This window comes from Muscardinus avellanarius, assembly GCF_963383645.1.
Source record: "Muscardinus avellanarius genome assembly, chromosome: 6".
Classification (NCBI taxonomy): Eukaryota; Metazoa; Chordata; class Mammalia; order Rodentia; family Gliridae; genus Muscardinus; species Muscardinus avellanarius.
The window spans coordinates 95805209-95831452 of NC_137791.1; the positions used below are offsets into that span (position 1 = coordinate 95805209).

Below are 26244 nucleotides of genomic sequence, written 5' to 3' on the forward strand. Positions count from 1 at the left end.
GAAACTGATCAGAGCAGTCTTTTCTTAACTTTTTGAAAGTAGATAGTACAAAAGAGTAATTTGTAATCTAGGTCAATCTGGAAAGATATAGATCTCTTTCTCATAGAGCTAACTTCTGATTATGCCTTTGCAGTTGAATATTTCTCCTTTTTACTTTAATATATCCCAGTATTACCTTTATTTTATTTTATAAATGATTTTATTCTCATATAACATGATTGACATATTGTGGTGATGTGAAAAATTAAGTTACTTTTTTCTACAACATAGGCATGTGTAGCTTAGATTATAGTTTCGGAATATAATCAGATATTAGGGACATAGGATGCAAAGTGTCAAATTTGTCTAAACAAAGTCTGCTTTAAAGTAATTTTTACTATAGATATTTTTATACTGTCCCCAAATCAGACATCTACTTTATTATTCTGTCTTGACCAGTATTATTTCTTGACATACTTCTGCCTGAGTGTGATATTTTTCTTCATAGTTAGTTCTTTATAGTGTGTAGTGAAACAGAGAAGTTGTATAGTGGCATATTTTGAGGAAAAGTGATACTGGAAGAAAGAGAAAGAAATATAAATTACTATTGCTGCATAATTTATTTAAAAGACTTGAGCTGACAATTCAATTATAAGTAGATTTTCTTCCTTTTTGAGACTTCTTATGTAATGGAAAGGAGTCTAAAAATCTAGTAGGTAATATTGACTATATTAGTATTTTTAGGTTATGGAATTTTTATTTCTCAGATACATTTGTATAAATGTATTGTGCATTTATTGAAGACTAATTTTTCATAGGGATCTAACTCTAAGGAATGTGTTAATCTAAAAGTTAGAATTTTCAAAGTAATTTGAGGCCATACCTTCCCTATCTCAAAATCAAATTTAGAACTTCCTGGAGTATGCATACTCTTTTTTTTTTTTTTTTGTTTCTTCCATACTGGAGATTGAACTCAGAGGCATTCTATCTCCAAGTTACACCCCCAGCCTAATTTTATTTCTAATTTGGAAACAGGGTTTCACTAGGTTGCTGAGAACCTCGCTGAGTAGCTGAGGCTGGCTTTGAGCCTGCGAACCTCCTGTCCCAGCCTCTCAAGTACTGGGATTACAAGTGTGCGCCACCATACCCGCCAGGCCTGGCTGTATGCATGCTCTTTGAGTTTTAACTTAATCCACGTCATACAGATAACTTATTTTGCTGAGGTTTGTTTCTAATCATTTCACCAAATTATCATGTCTTCATGTACTCTCTTCTGAAGTATAATCAACTTCTTACCTTTTCTGCATATAATTCCTCATCCTACAGCAGCAGTTTTTATGAATGGCTGTGGGATACCCTGTTTGCTTATCTTCATCTTAAGTATTCTGTGAATATAACTTTGGTAATATGAAGGGGAAAAAGGTACACATTTTAATTGGACCAATCAATAAAACTTCTTAGTGGGTAAACTTTTTTAAAGAAATGAGAAATATGGTATTGAGCTGAAATTTCAAAGCTTTACTCTATTTGAATTTGAAAATTTACATGGGGTTTCAGTTCAAAAGATTTTGGTATAGGATTTCTGCTTATCTAGAGATGTGAACAGCTGGGTGTGGTGATGCATGCTTGTAATTCCAGTACTTGGGAGGATTGTGCAGGTTCAAAGCCAGCCTCTGCTACTTAGGCTCTCAGCAATTTAGTGAGAGCCTGTTTGCAAATAAAATAGAAGATAGGTCTGGGAGTGGAGCCCGGAGGTAGAAAGTCCCTGGATTCCATCCCTGGTACCCCCACCCCACAAAACTAAACTAAAAAAAAAAAAAAAAAAAAAAAAAAAACAACAAAAAAAGAGAGATGTGAAATAACAATAAATGTAGAGGATGTGGGGAAATAGGAACTCTTATAAACTGTTTGTGGGAGTGTAAACTAGTTCAGCTGCTCTGGAGATCAGTGTGGAGATTCCATAGAAAACTGAGAATGGACCCATCATGTGATCCGATTGTCATTACTGGGTGTCTTTCCAAAGGGGTTGAAACCAGAGAACTACAGTAATATATGCATACCCATGTTCATAGTAGCATAATTCATGATATCCATACTATGGAACCAATAGTATCCATCAACAGATGAATGGATTACAAAAATATGGGAAATACACACAATGGAGTTCTACTCAGCCATAAAGAAGAACAAAATGACATCATCTGCAAGAAAACAGAAGGACCTGGAGAACATTATGTTAAATGAGATTAGCCAATCACAGAAGGTGTAGGGTCATGTGTTTTCTCTGATATGTGCAGGATAGGTACTAATTGTGATAAAAAAGAGAATCCAGATAATGGAGGAGAAATCTCAGTGGAGCCAGGGAGGGGATCTGGATGGGGAGGAGGAAGACTGAGGTTCATTAATGGAAGTACTACCATTGACATGTGAGAATACCAGTGTAAGTCTGTGTACTCTGTATTGGGAGGGAGGGAAATGGGGAGGTGGGGGTGCACCTAGTGCTGTGTGCTTGTATGTCGACTGTAATGCACCAATAAAAGCTTGTGCGCACACACACAATAAATAGTAAAAACCAAGATGTGAAGTTAACTATTATTTAACATTATATATGACTAGCTAACTGGAACATAAAGACTAGTAAAAAGTAAATGATATGTAATTATTTATTATGGTAAATAAATAATGAAATACTACAATTCTAAAAACTATTGTTAAGTTGGGTCCTGCACTCATGTGACTTTGTGTCACATGACCTCTGCAGGGCAAGGGAGGGGCTGAAACCCCCGCGAGAATTGGGCGTTCCCACGAGTAAAACCCCCATCTCGCGAGATGCATGCCTTTAAAAGGAGAGCCCGCGTCCTCTAGCTTCGGACAGGCGCGCGGGCCCCATGGTGCCTCGCCCTGATCCCCGGGGCCTGCGCGCCTGTCCGAAGCTAGAGGACGCGGGCTCTCCTTTTCAAGGTATGCATCTCGCGAGATGAGGGTTTACTCGTGGGAATGCCCAATTCTCGCGGAGGTTTCAGCCCCTCCCTTGCCCTGCAGAGGTCATGTGACACAAAGTCACATGAGTGCAGGACCCAACTTAACAACTATTACTTTGAATAATATTACTCTAAAGAATATACTTTTAATTGGAGAGCTCCTCTTGAATTCCAACTTGAATTTATACTGTTAACGGGTTAAAGGTTCAGGACATAGATCAGCTATGCACTCAGAAAGGAATGTTTTAATAGTGTTCTATTAGTGTATATGCTGGCTACAGGTTCTAATCTGCTATATAGCTATTTGAAGTTTTATTTTCAATAAGGCTAAACTTTAAATGTAATTTGAAACTGTAGATGCTCTTAAGTATCCTTATACTAGTGTCTTTTTTTTTTTTTTTTTGTAGTACCAGGAATGGAACCAGGGGTATTCTAACCTCTGAGCTACACTCCCAGCCCTATTTTTTATTCTTATTTATTCATTCATTCATTTATTTATTTATTTTTGGTATTGGGGGTGGAACCCAGAGGGCTTCTACCTCCGGGTTATACTCCCAGACCTATTTTATTTATTTATTTATTTATTTATTTATTTATTTATTTGCGGGTCTAGGGATGGAACCCAGGAGCATTTGACCTCCAAGCTACACCCCCTGCCCTATTTTTTATTTTGAAACCGGGTCTCACTGAGTTGTAGAGGGCCTCACTAAGTAGCTGAGGCTGTCTGCGAACCACGATTCTATGGTTTCAGCCTCCCAAATGCTGGGATTACAAGCGTGCGCCACCACTCCTGGCTTCCAGACTTATTTTATATTTTATTTGGAAACAGAGTCTCACTAAGTTGCTGAGAGCCTCAGTAGCTGAAGCTGGCTTCGAACCTGTGTGATCCTCCTGTCTCAGCCTCCCAAGTGCAGGGATTACACGTGCGTGCCACCACACCCGACATTTATTCTCAGTGAAACAGGGTCTCACTGAGTTGCAGAGGGTCTCACTAAATAGTTGAGGCTGTCCGTGAACCATGATCCTCCTGTCTCAGCCTCCTGAATGCTGGGATTACAAGTGTGTGCCACCACACCCGGTTCTAGTGTCTCTGATTTTTTGGTGATTTTTTACCCAACCAGAATCTTTAGGGGAAGAGTCTAGGATTTTTATTTTGTTTAGAGACAGGATCTTGCTATGTTGCCCAGGCTGGTATCAGACTCTTGGGGTCAAGTGATCTCTCATCTCAACTTCATGAATAACTGGGACTGTGGGTATGTGGTAGGTACTACATTGAACTCTAGAAATATTTATTTATTAATTTATTATTTATGTATTTATTTTTGGTGGTACTGGGGTTCCTGGAAGCCCTTCTACCTCCAGGCTACACTCCCAGACCTATTTTTATATTTTTATTTGGAAACAGGGTCTCTTAAGCCAGCGCGGCTGGCTTTGAACCTGCAGGATCCTCCTGTCTCCACCTCCCAAGCGCGGGGATTACAAGGGTGCGCCACCACGCCCGGCTCTAGAAATTTTTAATTTTAATAAGACTTGAAGTGATTCTCATATTGGACACATTTGGGAAGTATTTTTGATATTAGGCATATTGGTTTCAATTCTTAACTATAACCATATGTACATTAAACTTTCTGAATTTCTCTTAAGCAAAAAGATATCTACTTGGGAGATTAGGTGTGAGTCAGAAGTAATTTACCTAATGACTTGGACCCATAATAGCATTCAGCAAAGTATAACTTTTTTTTTTTTAACGTTACTGGGGATGGAACCCAGGGGCATTCCCTTTGAGCAACACCTCCAGCCCTGTTTTTAAAAATTTTTTTTTCTTTTTGAAAGTAAATGGTAAACGTTTAAACTGTGCTTGGTGCCCTCTCACCCCCCCCCCCCGCCCCCCGTTTTCCCTTCCTCCCTTCCCAACAATAAATGCCCAGGGTAACCATTCTTTACTCATACTTTTATACATATTTGGAAGTAGCCCCTCATTAATCAAGTTCAGCCTCCTTCCTCTTCTAGCTTTCCATTCAAACTTTGCTTAGAGTTTCCTTCCATTATCTGGAGTCCCTCTGGTATCCCCAATGCTCCCTAGTTCGGGCATATTAGAGGAAACATATGTCTCTTCTCTTTCTGTGTTTTCCAGCCCTATTTTTTATTCTTCAGTTTGAAGCAAGCCTCACTAAATAGCTGAGGCTGTCTGCGAACTGCGATCCTCCTATCTCAGCCTCGTAAATGCTGGGATCACAAGCATGTGCCATCACGCCCAGCTGTTATAACGTATTTTGATGTTCATCTTGATGTGCATATTTTTTGGTTAATCTTTACTGTTTTATTGGAAATTAATCTAACATGTGACATACGCTTTCCTGATTTAAAATAAGATTCTGAGCATAAATCAGAACTATCAGATTGACTAAAGAAATTAAAAATCAAAAGCAGATATTATCTGGTGGGTACAGAGCGATGTCTTAGAGGCCTTGAGGTATGTTGGTTTGAGAACATTTTCTAAATGGCACTTTCATATGTGTGGGCTGTTGCTTTGTGTTTACCTTCTTCTGTCTAATTGATTTGCTGTACTTGGAAATGAAACAACCAGCCTTAGAACTAATGTATAAAGTGAGAAGTTATTCTGAATGCTGAAGTTAGGTACTTATTAGTACTTGTGTTTTAAGATGTTCCGTTTGCACAGAATTTTTTTTTTCCCTTGTGGTACTGGGGATGGAACTCAGAGGCTTTCTACCTCCCATCTGCACTCCCAGACTTATTTTATATTTTATTTGGAAACAGGGTCTCAGTTGCTGAGAGCCTCACTAAGTAGCTGAGGCTGGCTTTGAACCTGCACGATCCTCCTGTCTCAGCCTCCCAAGCACAGGGATTACAAGCGTACGCCACCACGCCCGGCTGGCACAGAATATTTTTGCTTAGTTCTTGATTATCAGCTCTTGTTTTGAAATTTCCTGGTAAATAACTTAACAGATAATAATTTTTTTTGTGGTACTGGGGGTAGAACCGAGGGACTTTGTACCTCTGGGCTATACTCCCAGACCTATTTTACACTTTATTTGGAAACAGGATCTCACTAATTTGCTGAGAGCCTCACTAAGTAGCTGAGGCTGGCTTAGATCTTGTGAGATCCTCCTGTTTCAGCCTCCTAAGCACAGGGATTACAAGTGTGCCCCACCACGCCCGGCTCGTGGTATTTATTAATTTTCTAGTTTAAGCCAGGTATTATATGAGGCTTTGGGTATATAGTTGTGAACGGAACACACACAGTGACTGCCCTCATGGAGTTTATAGCCTAGTTTTTTCCTCATGGAAGTTACAGCTAATAAATTATGTGTGAAAAATTTCTGTGAAGGAAACCAACAGGATGTTGTGACTGAAAATAATGTGCTTGGGGAAAATAACATTTAGGAAGATGAAAGAGTCCTGTGAAGAGCATGTCAGGACTGGAGAATAGCAGGTGCCAAGTCTTTAAGCCAAAATAAGCTTGGCTTGCCTAAGGAGCTGAAAGGATATGCTTGTGTTATAACTAGAATGGAATAAACAAAGGAGAGAGTTCCTTGACATGAGATTGGAGAGTTCAGTAGTGGCCATAGAGGTTTGTAAAGGGTTTAGAGTGAATTTTAGAAGATTTTTTTGTAATGATCTAGATGAGATATGATAGTAGTCTGTGTTAGATATTATTGTTCTAGGTAGAAACCATCAGATTTCACGGTGTGCAAAAACATAGTAATGGCTACTTTTGTCATCTGGTTCCCCAGTTGTTGGTGTATGTGCTTCATTTTGTTGTTTTTGGCATTGTGTAAGGTGAAGCAAAAGAACTGGGACTGTCCTTACTAAGTTGACCGGGTACTGCCTCGATGACATTCCTGTACTTTTTTCTAAGCAGAGAGGAGCTCCATATCATCATAGACTGGGAAGTGAAAACCTTCCTAAAGTGATATTCTTTAGTTATAACGTTTATGGAGTTTGGCAGCTGTTTGTTCATTAGGTTTGGAGGAAAAGACCTTACATTTAACACTGAATCAAAAACTGACATGGTGGTATATACCTGTAATCCCAGTACTCAGAGTTCCCACTTCTCCAAATTCTCACCAGCATTTGTTCTGTTTTGATGATTGCCTTCTACTTGGGGTTAGGTGGAATCTCAGGGTTTTAATTTGCATCTCTCTGATTGCTAATGATGTTGTGGATTTTTTCATGCATTTATTGGCCATTTGAATTTCTTTTGTGAAGTGTCTGTTTAGTTCACTTGCCCATTTTTGATTTATCTGTTTTCTTAGTGCTGAATTTCTTGAGTTTTCTGTATATTCTTGATATTAGTTCTCTATCAGAGAAGTAGGTAGCAAAAATCTCCCATTCTTTTGGCTCTTGGTTGAGGTTTTTGATAGTTTCCTTTGCTGTAAAGAAGCTCTTCAATTTAATGCAATCTCAAGTATTGATTCACCTTTTAGTTTCTTGTGCCTTTGGGGGTCTCACACTGCACAAGAGTCTGAAAATTCAAGATGGATCAAAGACTTGGAAATCAGACCAGAGACCTTGAGGCTCTTTGAAAAGGACATAGGTCCAACACTGCAACACATAGGCACAGGTAAAAACTTTCTCTCCAAGATCTCTTCAGACTCTTATTTCCTTTGTTGTACAGAAACTTTTCAACCTTATGCCATCCAATTTACTGATTCTCAGTTTTATTTCTTGACCTTTGAGGATCTTATTGAGGAAGTCTCTACAAGTTCCTATATATTGGAGAGTCAGTTCTAACCCACTTCTAGTAATTGCAAACTTTCTGGTCTAATTTCTAGGTTTTTGAACCTTCTTGAACTGATTCTAATCAGTTGGGGTCTAATTTCATTCTACTACATATGGATATCCAGTTTTACCAGTACCACTTGTTGAAAAAGCTGTCTTTTCTTCAGCATATGTTTTTGGTTCCTTTTTCAAAAATCAATTGGCTATGAGGTGAGGATTTGTTTCTGTATCTTCTATTCTACTCCTTTGGTCTGTGTGTCTATTTTTGTGCCAAAACCATGCTGTTTTTAATTACTTGGCTCTGTAGTATGAGATCAGTTATTATGGTACCTCCAGCATTGTTCTTATTGATCAGAATTGCTTTGGCTACTCTGGATTTCTTGTTTTTCCATATGAATTTTAGAACTGTTATTTTAGGCACTGAATAATAACATTGGTATTTTGACAGGACTACATTGAACCTGTACGTTGCTTTTGGTAGTATAGCTTTTCTAAAAGAATATTTCTAGCTACTATCTAGACCAGGACCTTAGAATTCAGGCATTCTCTTTCTGTATTGTTATTCTTCCATCTTTACCACAGTGACTTTTTGTGCTTTTCCATTTTTGTCTTATCTGCCTGGATTCCTGGCCAAATGCTTGCCCCTATTAGCTATAAACCCTTTAGTATTACATCTCTTTCTTGAAGTCAGAATCTTTTTTTGTTTTATTTTCTCTGTACTACACCCTGAGCTTAGTTGGTAAAAATCTGGAAAATCTTTTCAGTTAGCAGTAGTCAGTTTGATCATTGACTATTTTATTTGGCAAGCCTTTTGATGGTATTTATAAAGTCAGTAAGATCTGAACATCTTCTAGATTATCAGCTTATCTATAGTGGTTATTAAATTATAATATACCCACTTTACTCGAAGGATGATAAAAACATTTTCTAATACTAAAAGCAGCTAAGGTTTACACAAGCTTAATGCCATGTATTGTTGGTGCTTTATGTATATGAACTATTCTCCCTGGCATATGAGTAGGGAAACTGAGGGTCAGAGAAGGCAACCACATTGCTCAAAATAACACGTCTAATAAATACATGGCAGTGTCAGGATTTTAGCGTGGGAAGTCTGTCTCCAGTCTGTTTGCTTAATTACTTCTTTTATTTCATTGGACCAAAGCAACAAAGTTTTGTGTTCTCTGTATTACTCGTTAACACAAACACTGTAATAAACTCGTGCATATTTTGGAATTTAGGTACAAGCATGAATAGCTCAAAAACAGATTTTCTTCCTAGATTCTATGAGAACTTTAGCATTTCATATGTACTAGCTTTAATTTTTTAAGTTCTATTGAGAAAAAGTTATCTCCCCATTCCCATAATTTAATTTAGAATGTCTTATTTCAGGTACATAAACACTTTTCATTCTTACAGAGAAATATTAACTTTAAGAGTAAGACCCTAGCCTAGATCCTATATGCTGATTAGCCATGAGACTCTTAAGTTACTTGCCTCTTATGCATCAATTTCTTCATCTGTGAATTAAAGTATTTGTACTAAATGATAGTTGTGGTCTTTGCTAGCTCACAAATAGGAGAGTCTTCTTTTGTGGAATTATGGATTAATATTTTTTCCTTTAATTTTTAGGTTCTTTATAATATATCCAATATATACTTAAGTATTCTTTAAAATGTCCTTTAAAAATACTTTATACTTTAAAATGAATAGAATTATCTCTAAATCTCAGCAAGTTGGGTACATATATTTCCTTATTCTGACTTAAAAACAAAACCTCAGCCGGGTGTGGTGTTGCACGCTTGTAATCCCAGCGCTTTGGGAGGCTGAGACAGGGCGGGGGGGCGGGGGTCGCACAGGTTCGAAGCCAGCCTCAACTACTTAGTGAGGCCCTCGGCAACTCAGTGAGACCCTGTTTCCAAATAAAGTATAAAATAGGTCTGGGAGTATAGCCGGGAGGTAGAAAAGCCCCTAGGTTTCACCCCCAGTACCACAAAATAAATAAATAAATAAATAAATAAATAAATAAAGCTTTAAAAAAAGAACCTCTTTAGTTATCTGTTTTTCATCAGATTTTAATCATTTTTTTCCTTATTAAACTTTTGTTTTAATGGGTCTCAAAATTCTGTGACAGATTTTTGGTTAGTGTTTTCATTAAAAAGTACTGATTTTAAAAACCAGTAACTTAAAACTGCCACACACAAAAACCAATCATTTTTCTAATTGTGAAGTAAAACATAAAATCACAGAACATAGTGGAATTGGCCTGTAGTTCCAGCTGCTCCGGAGGCTGAGGTAGAAAGGTTGCTAGTTCAGACCAGCCTGGGCAATATACTGAAACCTCTCAAAATAATAAAAAGGGCTGGGGATGGCTCAGTGATAGAGTGCTTGCTCTGTTGTATGTGAAGCCCTCGGTTCAATCTCCAGCATGGAGGAAGAAAAAAGAAAGAAAAATAAAAATATACGGATTATTTAAAAATTGAGCCTTGGCATGATGGCGCACACTTGTAATCCCTGCGCTTGGGACGCTGAGACAGGATGATTGCACAGGTTCGAAGCCAGCCTCAGATACTTAGTGAGGCTCTCACCAACTTAGTGAGACTCTGTTTCCAAATAAAATGCAAAATAGGTCTAGAAGTGTAGCCTGGAGGTAGAAGGCCCCTGGGTTCCAGCCCTAGTACCACCAAAAAAAAAAAAAAAAAGAGAAGTTGTTTTTCCCAGTGAAACAGACAATGAAACATAATGAAATCATCATAAGGCAAAGGTCTTATAATGTTTTGATGTATTTATTCCTAGTCATCATAATTTTATTTCTTCTAGAGATCTTTGTTTAAATTTAAACATAGAGCCGTGCATGGTGGCGCACGCTTGTAATCCCCGCGCTGGCTAAAGAGACCCTGTTTCCAATGAAAAATATAAAATAGGTTTGGGAGTGTAGCCTGGAGGTAGAAGGGTTTCCAGGAACCCCAGTACCACCAAAAAAAAAAAAAAAAAAAAAAAAAAAATTAGAGAAATTGTGGGAAACATGAAAATACAAAACACAAAATGTTCTCCATAATCTCATTATTTAGGTTTAATCAACCATTACTAATATTTTGATAGATTAAATCTTCATTTTCTGTTTGTATATAAATATTTTTATTAAAAGTTGAGACATACTAATAAAGTATTTTTTTTTATATTTTTCATTCAACTTGATATTGGCATTATTTGCCACAATCATTATAGGTTCTTAAAAAGTATGAACTATCACTCTGATTTCAGTTTTTTCTTTCTTTTTTTTTTTTTTTTTTTTGGTGGTACTCGGTGGGGTTCCTGGAAGCCCTTCTACCTCTCTATTTTTTATATTTTTTTATTTGGAAACAGGGTCTCCTAAGCCAGCGAGGCTGGCTTCGAACCTGTGCGATCCTCCTGTTTCTACCTCCCAAGCGTGGGGATTACAAGCGTGTGCCACCACACATTTCAAAAGATAGAATCACCCAAGTGGCCTTGAGCAGTAGAAGACTGTTGTATGAATGCATGGGAAGCTTTGCTATTGTACAGTGAGCTTCAGGAGGCTGGAGAATTACTGTTGCAGATACAGTGCTGTTCTGGTGTGTCGTTTTCCCCCAGTACCATGGTCCCTGTTTCCTTGTCTAGTGCTCTGGCACAGTGATTCACCTACTTTCAGTTCCAGCTTCTGCTGTTGCAGTGTGAACTGGCAGATCACTCTTTTCCTGCACTTCTTAGTTTCTGCTTACCATTGCCTTCCATTTATTTTTGACTTTCAGTTATTCATGGGTTTACTGTACCTTGGCTTCACTTTAAGTCAGTTCTCTGTGTTTCAGCTTTTATATGTGTTATTAACTATTTTATATTCAGATACCTCAAGAGAGAAAATCTTACTGAGTCAGTTAAAGTTGTCTCAGCGGGGCAGCCCAGTCAGGCCCTGCTATATCCTGTGTGCTGCTCTCCAGCCCAGGGTTGGCTGTTCCTAAGGCAAATGTTCATTTGTGTTCTAACTAGCTAGAATATAGGGAGCTCCTAGTTAGGCTTCAGAGGATCTCTGTAGTATACCTAGTTTTGAGAATCTCTGTAGTATACCTAGTTTTGAGCTGTACTGTCTTTTCAGGTTGATGTGTTAAAGTAATATAATTGAAAGCTCTGTCATTTAAAAAATGTTATTGCTAAATGTAGCATTGTAGCTCAGAAGCAAAGAAAATAAGCACTGAACAAATACTTTTAGCTAAGGGTAAAAAAAGAACAGATTCTTTGCAGTTCTGTATTTGGGATAAAATTGTTCATGCATTCAAAACATATCAATTTGGAATTACACTGCAGTTAAAGATATAATATGAGGAGATGCAAGGAAAATATAAGTTAAAAATTGAAGTAAGAAGGACTAGGGTTTATATGAATTTGAATTAAAGGATTGAATTACATTTTAAAAATTTGATTAGTGAATTGTAACCATCCTATATATTTATGATAAAGTTTTATATTCAGATACAGATTAATATAAACCAAGTTAGTACCAAATAAAAGATTCACATAGAAAAAAATTGTAAATCATATTGCCTATTAAAAAATGCATTTAAGCCAGGCATGGTGGTACATGCCTGTAATCCCAGTACTTGGGAAGCTGAGACAGGAGGATCACAGGTTCAAAGCCAGCCTTAGTAACTTAGTCAGGCAGTGAGGCTCTCAGCAACTTAGCAAGACCTTGTTTCAAAATAAAAAATAAAATAAGCCTGGGAGTGTAGCCTGGAGGTAGAATGCCCCTAGATTCAATTCCTAACACCACAAAAAGAAAAAATGCATTTAAAATATTTATTTAGCAAGTTATCTGTTACTAAAAAAAAGTATTTAAAAAACAACATGAAACAATAGATTAAACAAAATATCTTTAATACCCCCACAAAATAACAATGTAGACTATACTACTTTGCTACTTTATGTTTTCTTTTGATACAGTTTTAGAAGTAGAATTACTGACTCAGCTGGCTGGAAGATGTAGTTCAGTGGTAGAGTACTTGCCTAACATAAGCAAGGACCTGGGTTTGATTCTCAGCATTACTAATAATAACAACTGTTATTACTAGGCTAAAGGGTAAAAATTTTTAAAAATCTTTTTTATATACTATCAGATTATACTTTCATTTTTAGTGGTTGCCTAACATTCTGTTAGTGGTTGCCTAATATTCTGTTATTGAGATATTATAATTTACTTCTCCATTCCTATAATATGAATAAATATTTTTGTGAATAAATAGGTATATGTATCCATATTTTGGGTTATTTATTTAGAATCAATTTCTAAAAGAATTCACTGGTAAACATATAAGTACTTTTAGTGTCAGATAAATTTCTGGAATGGTGGTAACCATTTATAGTTTCAGTGACAATATGTGGTGTTTTCTACCAAAGACTTGTTTTCCAACAAAAATATTTTTTGAATTTTTATTCATTTTTATAGATAACTGAATTATGACACTGACCACCTTGAGTCATATCCTTTTTTAAGTGTAATTCCAGTTTTTTAAGTTAATAGAATGCTAGAGTATTAGAATATTAGGGGAGTTCAACTTCTTATACAACGTGAGAATCATTGCATTTCATCCAGACATTTCAAGTTATCAATTTATTGTATTAAATTTGCTTTTCCAATACTCTTCCAGGCCAATTATACTTGATCCTTGTATAAAGTTATTTTTACTATGCTTAAGGAGTAATTTACAGTGCTGTCAATTAAAAGTGAAATATACATCCCATTTTGATTGTAACAACCTCTCACTGCTCCCAAACTAAGTAATTTGTATCAAGTTAAAACCAGTAAAGGGGGGGGGGGCACATGCTTGTAATCCCAGCACTTGGGAGGCTGAGACAGGAAGATCCCACCTGTTTGAAGCCAGCCTCAGCTACTTAGTGAGGCTCTCAGTAACCTAGTGAGACCCTGTTTCCAGATAAAAAAATATTAAAAAAAAATAAGGTCTGGGAGTATAGCCTGGAGGTAGAAAGCCTCTGGGTTCTACCCCCAGTACTACCCAAAAAAAAAAAAAACAAAAAAAAACAGTAAATGTGGTATTTTGTAGTTCTATCAAACATGTGGTTTTTTAAAAATTTTTTATTGGTGCTGGAGATTGAACCCAAGGGTCTTCCACTTATGAGCTACATTCCAAGCCCTATTATTTTTTATTTGGAAGCAGGTTCTCGCTAATTTTATTTGAGCCTCGCTGAATTGCTAAGACAGGCTTTGAACCTGTGAACCTCCTATCTCAGCCTCTAACATACTTGTATTACAGGTTTGTACCACCATGCTTGGTTAAGTTTTTCTTTATTTAATAAAATATGATGCTGGGCGTGGTGGCGCACGCTTGTAATCCCCGCGCTTGGGAGGCAGAGACAGGAGGTTCGAAGTCAGCCACGATGGCTTAAGATACCTTGTTTCCAAAAATAAAATAGGTCTGGGAGTGTAGCCTGGAGGTAGAAGGGCTTCCAGGAACCCCAGTACCACCAAAAATAAAAATAAAAAAAAATAAAAAATATGATGATCTCACTAAAATTCTATTTGGTAGTGTGTTGCTTTCCTTGACCTAGATTTAAAAAAAAAAAAAAAGCTGTGGTAAAGAGGAAAGATGTAGCAAATGAGATATTTGCTGTACCTTTGCCAAACAAGACATTCTGATGTTCAAGCTCTTTGCTGGAAGAAGGCATGCTGTGTGAAAGACTTGCTGAAGAGCTGTTCAGCTGCTCACATGAGAGCAGGTTCATCAGTAAAAATATAGTTAAAAGCCTGTTTTGTAGTAGTTTTCAGAATGAATGGGAGCCAAAGTAAATATAATGAATATAAAGAACTCTTATCAGACATTGAGGAAGGAAAAGAGGACAGTGCTGTCATATACTGAAGAAGAAGAAAAATACATATAAAACATTTAGGCCATGTAGACTTATGCACTGAGAAATATGGTAAATATATAGAACTGTGAACTACATTATGATCTAAGACTAATAAGTCAATAAAACTGTAAATAGGTAGAAATATAGAAGACTGGCCACTTAGACAACTTGGTGAGACTTTGTCTCAAAGTTAAAGGGCTGGGGTAAATCAGAATGGCAATCCTAAAGAAGTGAAATAGCAACAGATTTAGGTGAGGATGTGGAGAAATAGGAACTCTTCTACGCTGTTGGTGGGAGTGCAAACTAGTTCAGCTGCTCTGGAGATTAGTTTGGATATTCCTTAGAAAACTGGGAATGGTCCCACCATGGGATCTGGCTATGTCATTACTGGGTATCTTTCCAAAGAAGTTGAAATCAGAGAACTACAGTAATATATGCATACCCATGTTCATAGCAGCACAGTTCACGATATCCAAAATATGGAACCAACTTAGGTATCCATCAACAGATGAATGAATTACAAAATTATGTGAAACACATACAGTGGAATTCTACTCAGCTATAAAGAAGAACAAAAGTATGTTATTTGCAAGAAGATGGAAGGACCTAGAGAACATTGTTATGTGAGATGAGCCAATCACAGAAAGAGAAGGGACATGTTTTCTCTAATATGCGTGAGCTAGGGAGTATTAGGGATACCCGAGGGACTGCAGATAATGCAGGAGATCCTCAATGGAGTCAGAGAGGAAAGGTAGGGGAAGAGGAAGAATTGAGGTTAATTAATGGAAATATTACCATCACTATCTGTATACATGTGAACATACCATTGTGAATCCGGGTACTTGGTATTGAGAGGAAGGGTAATGGGGAAGAGGGGGCACCAAGTACTGTGCATGTATGTATGTTATTGTCAACATGATTTACATTCTGATGTGAGACTATACTGTACCAATAATAGCATAAAACAAAACATGAGTCAAAAAATAGTCATTATATACATGGGTCTAAAAAAAATGGGCTGGGTATAAAAGTAAACAGCAAAAGAAGTAGCTTATTGGTAAAGTGCCCCTGGATTCAATCCCCAGTACAAAAAAAAAAACCAAACAAAACAACTCTCCCAATCTGAAGACATATAACTAAATCAAAAAGTAAAAGTGAGGGAAAGTAAAGCAATTTATGTTCAGTGGTATTTTTTCTCAAGAAAAGGTCTTTTAGATAATAGGAATAAAGGTAATATACAAATGTTTACATTATCTTTCATGCTCTTTGTATTAAATATAGCATGAAAATAGGTAGTGAATGTCACCTAAGAGAGCTCTTGGTAGCATTTTGTCAATCCCACTTTATTTTTGTTTATATTTTTCTTTTTTTTTCCTTCTACTTTTTCTTCCCTACTTCTCTCTTCTCACTACTTTTGTCTGCTAAGGACACCTACAAAAATTCATAACCATTGTTTATCTCTACCAATAATATTCAAAACTAGAAAATTTGTTTATCTCTTTTATTAAGATGATATTTTGAAAAAAAATGTGGTACTGAATATTGAACCCAGGAACATTCTACCTCTAAGTTATATACCCCCAGCCGTATTTTATTTTTTATTTTGAGACAGGATTTCACCAAGTTGCTCACAGCAAGTTGCTGAGTTTAGTTTCAAACCTGTTGGTCCTCTTGTCTTAGTCTCCCAGGTTCTCGGATTATAGGTGTGTGCCACCGCACTCAGCTCATTTTGAAATTTTTTAAGTATAGGTGGCAGCTCAAGCATAATGAACCATCTGTTCTTTTGTTTCTATACCTTTTATTAACATTCAGTCACTTTTGGTTCAATGGCTAACTTGTTTATTCCATTGTATAAATTGTTAATTATAATAATTTTGGGTAACTTTTATTATCTCAGCCTTATCTGTATATAAATCTACGTATCATTTACTTGACCTTTGATTAAGTTAAATGCTTGAATTTTTTAATAACAATATATAATAACACTTTTTTTCTTATTGTTTTGTAATAGATTTGGTCTGAGCAACAAATTTGAATCAGAATTCCCTTCATCATTAACTGGAAAAGTGAGTTTGTTTGTTTATTTATTTGTTTGTTTGTTTGTTTGTTTGTTTATTTATTGTGGGTCTGGGGATGGAACCCAAGGGGATTCGACCTCTGAGCTACAGCCCTTGCCCCATGTTTCATTCTTTATTTTGAAAGAAGATCTCACTAAATTGCGTAGGGCCTCACTAAGTAGCCAAGGCTGTCCGAGAACCAGGATCCTCTGGTCTAAGCTTCCTGAATGGTGGGATTACAAGCGTGTGCCACCAAGCCCAGCTGGTATCTCAATTTAAATATGCTAATGAGACATGTTTATTGACATTAATGTTAATGTTCGATGGTCTTTTAGGTAATAGGAATAGAGGTAATAAAACAAGTGTCTACATTGTCTGATATTATTTCTTGAAAATTTTCTTTAGGTAGCTCCTGAAGAATTTAAAGCCAGCATCAACAGAGTTAACAGTTGTCTTAAGAAGAATCTTCCTGTTAATGTACGTTGGCTACTTTGTGGCTGCCTTTGTTGCTGCTGCACATTAGGTTGCAGTATGTGGCCAGTTATTTGCCTCAGTAAAAGAGTAAGTTGAATTATGTGTTTTAATTTAAATTTAGAAGTAATCAAACAATTGCATGTGCCTAGATTTTTTATAGTGCTGAGGATTGAACTGAAGGCCTTGTGCTTGCTAGGAAAGTGCTCTACCACTGAGCTATAACCCCAGCTCTAGGTTTTTTGTTTTCTATATGAATAAACTAGACTGTTCTGAATAGTCTGATCTATAGATTATTCTGTAATTATATATAGATATAGAACAATCTTATCTCTGATCTGAGAAAGGAGTAATAAGTAAATTATTATATAGCAACATTCTATTAATTAGTTATATAAAATTATGTTTATAATTTTATTTTATTTTATTGATACTGGGGATTGAACCCAGGGGCATTCTACCTTCGAGCTATACCCCCATCTCTATTTTTTATTCTTTATTTTGAAACAGGTTCTCACTAAGTTGTAGAGGGCCTCACAAGTTGCTGAGGCTTGCCACGAACCTGTGATTCTCCTGTCTAGCTTCCCAAGTGCTAGTATTATAAGCGTGCACCGTCCCACCTGGCATATAATTGTGTGATATAGAAGATTACATGGGAACAGGGAGAAGACTATAGCATAGCATGTGTATATATACAATTAGTGGTGGAATAGTATAGTGATCAAGGATGTTGGGTTTAGCTTCTGTTACTTATCTCTGTGACCGTAGGCTTGATTTTTAGCCTTTTTAAACCCCAGTTAATACAGCTGCAAGATGGTAATATTTGCCTGTTACCTGAATAAGATTGTTGTAAAGATAAAATGAAATAGTATTTGTAAAACTCTTAGCGGAATAGCTCAAAAGATATGGTTAATAAGTCTTGATAAATAATATTTTTATTAATAAGTAAGATAGTATCTGTAAAAGAAATAAAATGAATATTTACGTTGGTAAGAATATAGGATTTTTTTGTATTTTACCAGTTTTTTTTTTTATTGGTGCACTGTATTCAAACATCATAGTGGGATACAAACTTTTGTAGACATACATGCACACATCGCCCAGTCAGCCCCCACCCGATCCCCACCCCATTCTCTCCCCATCCCTCCCTCCCATGCTTAGCTTAGTGGTTGACATCTAGTATTATAGCAATTTATCCAAAATTAAAAATGATAATCTCACATAACAGTTTCATTTGTCTGATACCAAGTTTTTGATGATTTAAAGATAACATTTCAATATTTCTTTTTACTTTCTTTCTTACCAGAGAATATTTTTTTCTATTTTTTTTTAGGTGAAACTATCATATATTTATATATTTATTTTTCAGAAAAAAAAATCTATCCTAATATGGAATATGAACTCTAGATACCCAAAATGATCTTGAAAAAGAACAAAGCTAGAAGATATATATTTTCTGATTTCAAACCATATAAAGCTACAATAATTGAAACAGTGTAGTACTATTCTAAAGGCAGATATATAAACCATTGGAGTTAAATAAAAGCCTAAAGCTAAATTCTTCCCTATATTGTCAAGTTATTTTTGACAAGGTTTCCATGAACATTTGGTGGTGGAAATAATCATCTTTTAACTAAATATTGTTGAAAAATAATAATTACATGGAAAAGAATAAAATTGGACCCTTACCTACTCCCATATACAAATATTAACTCAAAGTAGATAAAAGACTTAAATATAAATCTTAATACTATAAACTTTTAGGAGAAAATCTGGGTCATAAAACCTCACAACATTGAAATTGGCAGTGATTTCTTGGATATGATTTCAATGGCACAGGCAACAGAAGAGTATACAAACTCCCTAAAAAATAAAAAAAAATATTGTATATCCAAAGACAATGTAAAGAGAGTTAAAAGTTACTGATAGAATGGGATAAAATATTTCCAAATGCTATATCTGAAGGTATATTAATATTCCAACTAGAAATCCTAAAAATTAACAACAATAAAGGCAAACAGTACCATTTAGAGATAGGTAAAAACTAACATAAATAATGAATCTCCACAGATAACCGATCTTAGTTGTCTGTTGGATGGAAAATCTTGTTTCTCTGGTTCTGGTGTGTGTTACCTATTTATTCTTTGTAGTTAATCTCTTTGAGTATTTTCTCTAGTGCTGGTTTTGAAGATATACATTCCTTCAGTTTCTGTTTGTTGTGGAAGCTTCTTATTTCTCCATCTAATTTGATAGAAAGTTTTGCTGGGTAGGAAATTTTTGGCTGGAAGTTGTTTTCTTTCAGAGTTTGGAATATGTTACTCCAAGCCCTTCTGGTTCTCATGACTTGGTTTGGGAAGTCTGGAGTGATTCTAATTGGTTTGCCTCTGAATGTCACTTGGCCCTTTGCTTTTGTTGCCTTTAAGATTCTCTGCTTGGCTTCCACATTGGTCATTTTGACAATTATGTGGCATGGGGATCCTCTTCTCTGATCCTCTCTAACAGGAGTTCTATAAGTTTCCTGGACCTGTGTATCGACCTCTTGCTCTATGTTTGGAAAATTTTCTGCTATTACTTCCTTGAAGAGATTGTTGATCCCTTTGGTTTCACTTTCTTTTCCCTCCTCTATTCCAATTATTCTTAGGTTAGCTTTCTTAAAATGGGCCCATATTTCTTCAGTATCAGATTCCTGCTGTCGGATATTTTTTTCCTAGATTAGAAACTATGCGTTCATTTTTGGAATGATCATCTTCTAAGAGCGAGATTCTGTTCTCCATGTGGTCTAATCGGTTGTTTGTGCTTTGAATTGAGGCCTTTACTTCATTAATTGCATCCTTTATCTCTTTTTGGCTCTCTCTGAGTTCTTTTCGAAGCACCTCTATTATTTCTACAGTTATTTTCCTGATTTGATCTTCTAGAAATCTCTGATTTTCTGTTTTATGAGGTTCTGATGTTGTGGGGTTGTGGGCATTCATTGCTCCAGTATTATTCCTCTTTCCCATGATTTCGGAAGTTTGTGCCTTCTCTGGGTTCTTCCCTTGGGTCACTATGACTTCATGTAGGGTGTTCTGGATCTCGAGTTAGTAGTATCTCTGACCCCACTACTCCTTTACTGGGTTGTATCACAGAGTCTCCGACCCAGAGAGTCGATAGAGGCTGCTTTAGACTGTGGGGGGTGCCAGGTTGTACGTTCTCCTATGGTGTGATATCTCTGCCACTGCCACTCCCCCACTGGGTCAAGTCCCAGGGAGTACAGTACTGGGATTTCTCCTCTGTGGCCCGCAATTTGACTCACTGTTCTTGAGTATGCAGATGTAGCTGTACTGGACTTGGTGAATTCGCTGCTGCTGCCGCCGGTGGCAATATGGCGCCGCTGATATGCCCTCGGCCGTGAAGCTGGCGTATTTCTTCTTGGTTTTGAGTTCCACTCTGAGTCCCTGCAGCGTGTGCTGAGCTCAGCCACTGGAAGCTTTAGATGCTCCCTGCGCCGAAAGATCCTGCCTGGCTGTTCCGCAGCGGCTCACCTTGGCTTGCTATAGCCGTCCGGTGAACTCGCCGCTGCTGCCGGCAGTATGGCGCTGCTGCTGCGTCCTCGGGCGTGAGGCCGGTGTATCTCCTTTGTGGCTCTGAGCTCTGTTCTCAGTCTGCTTTCTCTCTGGAGCCTGGTGATTTTTTTTGTTTCTCTGGTGATGGTGTTTTCTGGCTATGAAATGTGCTGATTTTGTGGTAATGGAGATCGGTTGTTAGCGGGGCTCTTAAGCCCCGCTTTCCTCGGTCGCCATCTTCCCGGAAGTCTTCCATGTACCAGTTTTTTTTATACTGAGTACATAGTAACTTTGCAATCAGAAAAATAATTGGTAGCGTTTTAATTTTGACTGCTTTTAATGAAAAGTTCCCAAGATGTTGGTCAAGGTATGCCAAATTATTATGGCTTGAATGCACTCTATGTTTTTAAAATGATATATATATGGCAAATATATATATAAGTATATATGATAAAATGATATAAATGAAATATTGTAGAGTTGAAATTGAATCATTCCATACTGCAGCATTTCATTTGGATATCAGATAGTGGTAAGGAAGAATGGAAAGGCTGCTGGGGGCAATGGTGCACACATAATCCCAGAACCTTGGGTGGCTGAAGCAGGAGGATCACAAGTTTGAGGCCAGGCTGGGCAATTTAGAGAGTCTCAAAAAATTAAAAGAATTGGAGGTATAGCTAAGTGGTATGTGAGCACCTCTGGATCCAATCCCCAGTACTACAAGACAAAAGTGTGTGTGTGTGTGTGTGTGTGTGTGTGTGTGTGTGTGTGTGTGTGTGAAGAAATTCTATTTGTCTCTTGATTTCTGTTATAAAATACAGTTCTAATTTGTGTGTGTGTGTGTGTGTGTGTGTGTGTGTGTGTGTGTGTGTGGTACTGGGGTTCCTGGAAGCCCTTCTACTTCCGGCTACACTCCCAGACCTATTTTTATATTTTTATTTGGAAACAGGGTCTCTAAAGCCAGAGAGGCTGGCTTCGAACCTACACAATCCTCCTGTCTCTGCCTCCCAAGCGCGGGGAAAGGCGTGCGCCACCACGCCTGGCTAAAAATTTTTAAATTAGTACATTAGTGAGAAGGAAATGTCTAAAAGTATTTTTGTGGCATTTACTCTACAATATTTACTTTCTGTATGAATAGTTCCTTTTTTTCAAAATACTCACTAGATCATAAAAGTCTTTTTCTTTTCTTTTTTATTTCTGGTCGTCTTTATTCACAGTTGAATTTGCCGCTCTTTTGGTTTAGATCCTATCACTACCCTCTAGTATATAGATGTTTCTATGATTTAAATGACTGTGTGTCTCATTTGGTAACCCAGCCAGAGGCCTTAATTATTGTAGAAACCTCTGAGATCTAGCTTTATTGCTTTTAAGATCTTCTGGTTTTTACTTTTTAAATAAGTACATGCCAGTAATCTCAGTACTTGGGGGGCTGAGACAAGAGGATTATAGCTTTGAGGCTAGCCTCAGCAACTTAGTGAGATCCTTGGCAACTTAACAAGGTCCTGTTTTAAAATATTAAAAAACACAAAAAGGTTGGAGGTATAGCTCAGTGGTAGAATGCCCCTGAGTTAAACCCCTAGTAACTTAATCAATTAAGTAATTAAATGAACAACAAAAGATGCTGCGATGTATGTACACTATATTCAGAAAACAAAGGCAAACATCTTGTACCTCCTAACACATCTTACCAACTTAACATCTTTTTTGAGATAACTTTCCTTAAATTCTTTTTTTGGGGGGGCAGGGACTAGTTCTATCTGTGGTTTCAGAAAGTACATTTCATTTAACTCTATAGTGTTGAATTTAAGGTTACTATCTGACTAGATGGGACATCAATGTGTTTTATTTTATATGGACTTACTATCATATGGACATAAAAAGAAAGGTGTGCATTTTCCTTTCTTGGAGGTGACAATTCATGGATGTCTGAAGGGTATTAGAGGCCTCAGAGAAAGAGGAGCTTTGTTAAGATGAGGACAGAGTAATTTAGAGCAAGGGCTGCTAACATTTTAGCCGTCATGGACCACTTTGGTAATCTAGGGAGGCCTATGAATACTATCAGGATAATATTTTATGCATACTGTAAATCATTTAAGGTATTTTTTTGTGGTACTGGGGATGGAACTCAGGGGCATTCTACCTCTGAGCTACACCCCCAGTTCTATTTTTAAGTCTTATTTTATTTTTTGTGGTACTGGGGGTGGAACCCAGGGGCTTTTCTACCTCCAGGCTATACTCCCAAACTTATTTTATACTTTATTTGGAAACAGGGTCTCACTAAGTTGCTGAGAGCGTCACTCAGTAGCTGAGGCTGGCTTCGAACCTGTGCGATCCTCCTATCTCAGCCTCCCAAGCACTGGGATTATAAGTGTGCGCCACCATGCCTGGCTATTATTTATTTTGAAACAGGGTCTCACTGAGTTACAAAGGGCCTCACTAAATAGCTGAGGCTGTCCGAGAACTATGATCTTCCTGTCTCAACCTCCCAAATGCTGGGATTACCAGCATGCACCACCACACCCCAGGTATTTAAGGTATTTTAAAGGTACAAGGTAAAATACATAGGATCACAAATGAAAACTATTATATAAAACAGTTGTCAGCTGGGCATGGTGACTCATTCTAATCCTAGTACTTGGAAGGCTGAGACAGGAGGATCGCCGATTTAAGACTAGCTTCAGCAACTAAGCAAGTCTCTGTTTCAAGATAAAAAGGTCAGTAGATGTAGCCCAGAGATTTAATACTGACTGCACTCCACCCAAATATATATAGTTAACAAAATATTAAAACTTTAAAATATATGATTTATAAAGTTATGATTTAAGTCTTAGACTCCAATACAGATCAAGCTCAAAAGCATCCTTTAACTTCAGTTTTGCATTTTCATTTAACTGACATTCGTTACTAATTGGGATGATTAAATTTCTGCCTTGCCATTGAAACTCATCCCCAACTTAGTGCCCCCCTCTTTTTGCGGGTCTAGGGATGGAACCCAGAGGCATTCGACTTCTAAGCTACACTGCTGCCCTATTTTTCATTCTTTGTTTTGAAACTGGGTCTCACTGAGTGGCAGAGGGCCTCACTAAGTAGCTGAGGCTGTCCGTGAACCGTGATCCTCCGGTCTTAGCCTCCCGAATGCTGAGATTACAAGTGTGCGCCACCACTCCCGGCTTCCCTCCCTTTTTTGTACTTGAGACTTAACTCCCCATTGTTCATCCACAGTGTAGTATATATCAGTACTTCATTGTTTTTATTGTTAAACAATAATTCAATTGTATATTTATGTGTGTATGTATACTATATGTAATGCCACAGTTTATCTACCTTTACATTAATGGACATTTAGACTTTTGGACCCAATAAATGGCTAGTGCTACCTTGACCATGGGTGTGCATTTATTTTGTTTAAATACCTGTTTTCAGTTCTTTTGTGATATACCTAGTAGTATGGGGTGATGTGGTAATTTGTTTCACTTCTTGAGAAATGAAACAGATTTAGGCTATTTTCCCAAGTGAAGCAAAACCCTTCTGGGTTCTCTACCCAGTGGCCTATGAATTGGGAAGCTTTCAAGTCTGACTGCTAGAAAGAGGCACTGTGCTGTGTCTTTATGAGCCTTGGGCTCTGTTACCCACAATCCTTTCTAGTTAGTTCTTTGCTCGTCCTCTGGTAGTTCTTATTCACACGCATTGTTAGTACTCAGCTTGGTATTCAATAAAGGTTGTAGATCTCTGGAGTCCATTCTCTAGGAAGTACTATACCCTGTCTTGTGACTTCCAGCTGCTCTAGTCTCCGCAGACTCTCGGTTCTTTCTCTAACTCAGAGAATCCCTGGGCTTTGCCTGTTTTCTCCTATTCACGATAGCCTGGAAGCTCTCTTAAGTCAGTAAGCTTGAGAAATTGTAAGGTTTTATCACATTTGTTTGTTTTGTTATATGTTGGCCATTTTCTTGAAAATTATTTCATATGTTGTATCTTTTTTATTTTGTTGTTTCTGGCAATTTTTCAAGTGCTGCATCTTTGAAAACAAAAATCTGAACATCTTTTTATAGAAGTATTCTATAACTACTATGGTGCTAGGGCTGGAAGGACTTATGATGCTTTCCTCAAAGAGCATGTAGTTAATTTTAAAAAATTGGTTAGGTGAATGCAGAGATAGTAGTACTTTTTTTTACTTTTCATGAAGAGGCTCTAATAACAAAGGACAATAAATATGTGTCTTTGGGATCTAGAAATATGAAGTAACTACATCACAAAGTATATCTGGAAATTTGTGTTACATTTCAAACATTCTTTTGAATATTATATTCTATTACATAGTATATACATTTATGTTTAATTTTTTTTCTGAGTATTGAACCCAATGGCATTCTGTCTCTGAGCTAAACCCCCAGCCCTATTTTTTTTTTTTTTTTTTTTAAATTTTGGAACAGGGTCTAACTAGGTTGATGAGAATCTCACTACATGGTGAGACTGCCCTCAAACCTGTGATTCTCCTGTCTCAGCCTCTCAAGTAATGGGATTATAGGCATGTGCCACCATACCTGGCTTTATATATATGTTTTAAAAGAAGATTTAAAATGAATTTTGTTGAGTGAGGTTGATAATATAGGAAATAAGCATTTGTCCTATACAATTGGTAAGTTGATTGCCATTTCTTTATGCTGCCAGTATGGACATGCCAGTCTCTATAGGTGTTTTTTTTTTTTTTTTTTTTTCTGAGGATTTGAATCCTGGGCCTTGCACATGCTAGGCAAGTACTTTACCACTGAACTACAGTCCATGCCACTTGGATTTTATTTATTCACTAATTGAGTGAATACTTCTGAAGAAGCACTGTGGGTCTGCTACTGTTTTTTATGCTGTGTTTATGTAGTTCTTGTAGACCTAAAAGGTAGACAAAAGGCAAGAAAATAAATGCAAGATAATTTCAAATAGTATTCAGTGCTTAGAATACAATAAAACAGGGAATCTCTTGTCGGACGTGGTGGAGCACGCTTGTAGTCCCCGCACTTGGGAGGCTGAGACAGGAAGATCACACAGGTTCAAAGCCAGCCTCAGCTACTTAGGCTCTCAGCAACTTAGTGAGACCCTGTTTCCAAATAAAATATAAAATAGGTCTTGGAGTATAGCCCAGAAGTAGCAAGCCTCTGGGTTCCACCCCCAGTACCACCAAAATAAATAAATAAATTAATTGATTTAAAAAAACACAGGGAATCTCAGCTTTTCAACATGTTCTTTGTAAGAGCCTGAGGAGCTTACAAATGAATGTAATGCTTCAGTTCAGCTTTATTAGATTTTTATGACATTTACCTTCTTTCACACAGCTTTTTTTTTTTTTTTTTTTTTTTTAGTCTTTTTTATTTTTGGGTCTCACTGAGTTGCGAAGTGCCTCAATAAGTAGCTGAGGCAGTCTGTGAACCTTGATCCTCTAGTCTCTGCCTCCCGAATGCTAGGATTACAACCGTGCACCACCATACCTGGCTTTTTATATTTTTTGTTTTGAAAGGGTCTCACTGAATTGCAAAGGGCCTCACTAAGTAGCTAAGACTGTCATCAGACTGTGATCCTCCTGTCTCCACCTACCAAATACTGGGATTA

At 37.1% G+C, this 26244-nt stretch overlaps 1 protein-coding gene across 1 annotated transcript in view; it reads left to right on the forward strand.

The window, feature by feature from the left end:
• CHIC2 (cysteine rich hydrophobic domain 2) overlaps window positions 1-26244 on the forward strand; it is a gene marked incomplete at its 3' end in the record, with an annotated part of 46030 nt that overhangs the window by 4201 nt on the left and 15585 nt on the right. Inside the window, exons 2-3 of the mRNA XM_080697507.1 lie at window positions 16588-16642; window positions 17039-17194. Coding sequence (XP_080553633.1) covers window positions 16588-16642; window positions 17039-17194 — 211 coding nt within the window. The remainder of the gene's footprint in view (window positions 1-16587; window positions 16643-17038; window positions 17195-26244) is intronic.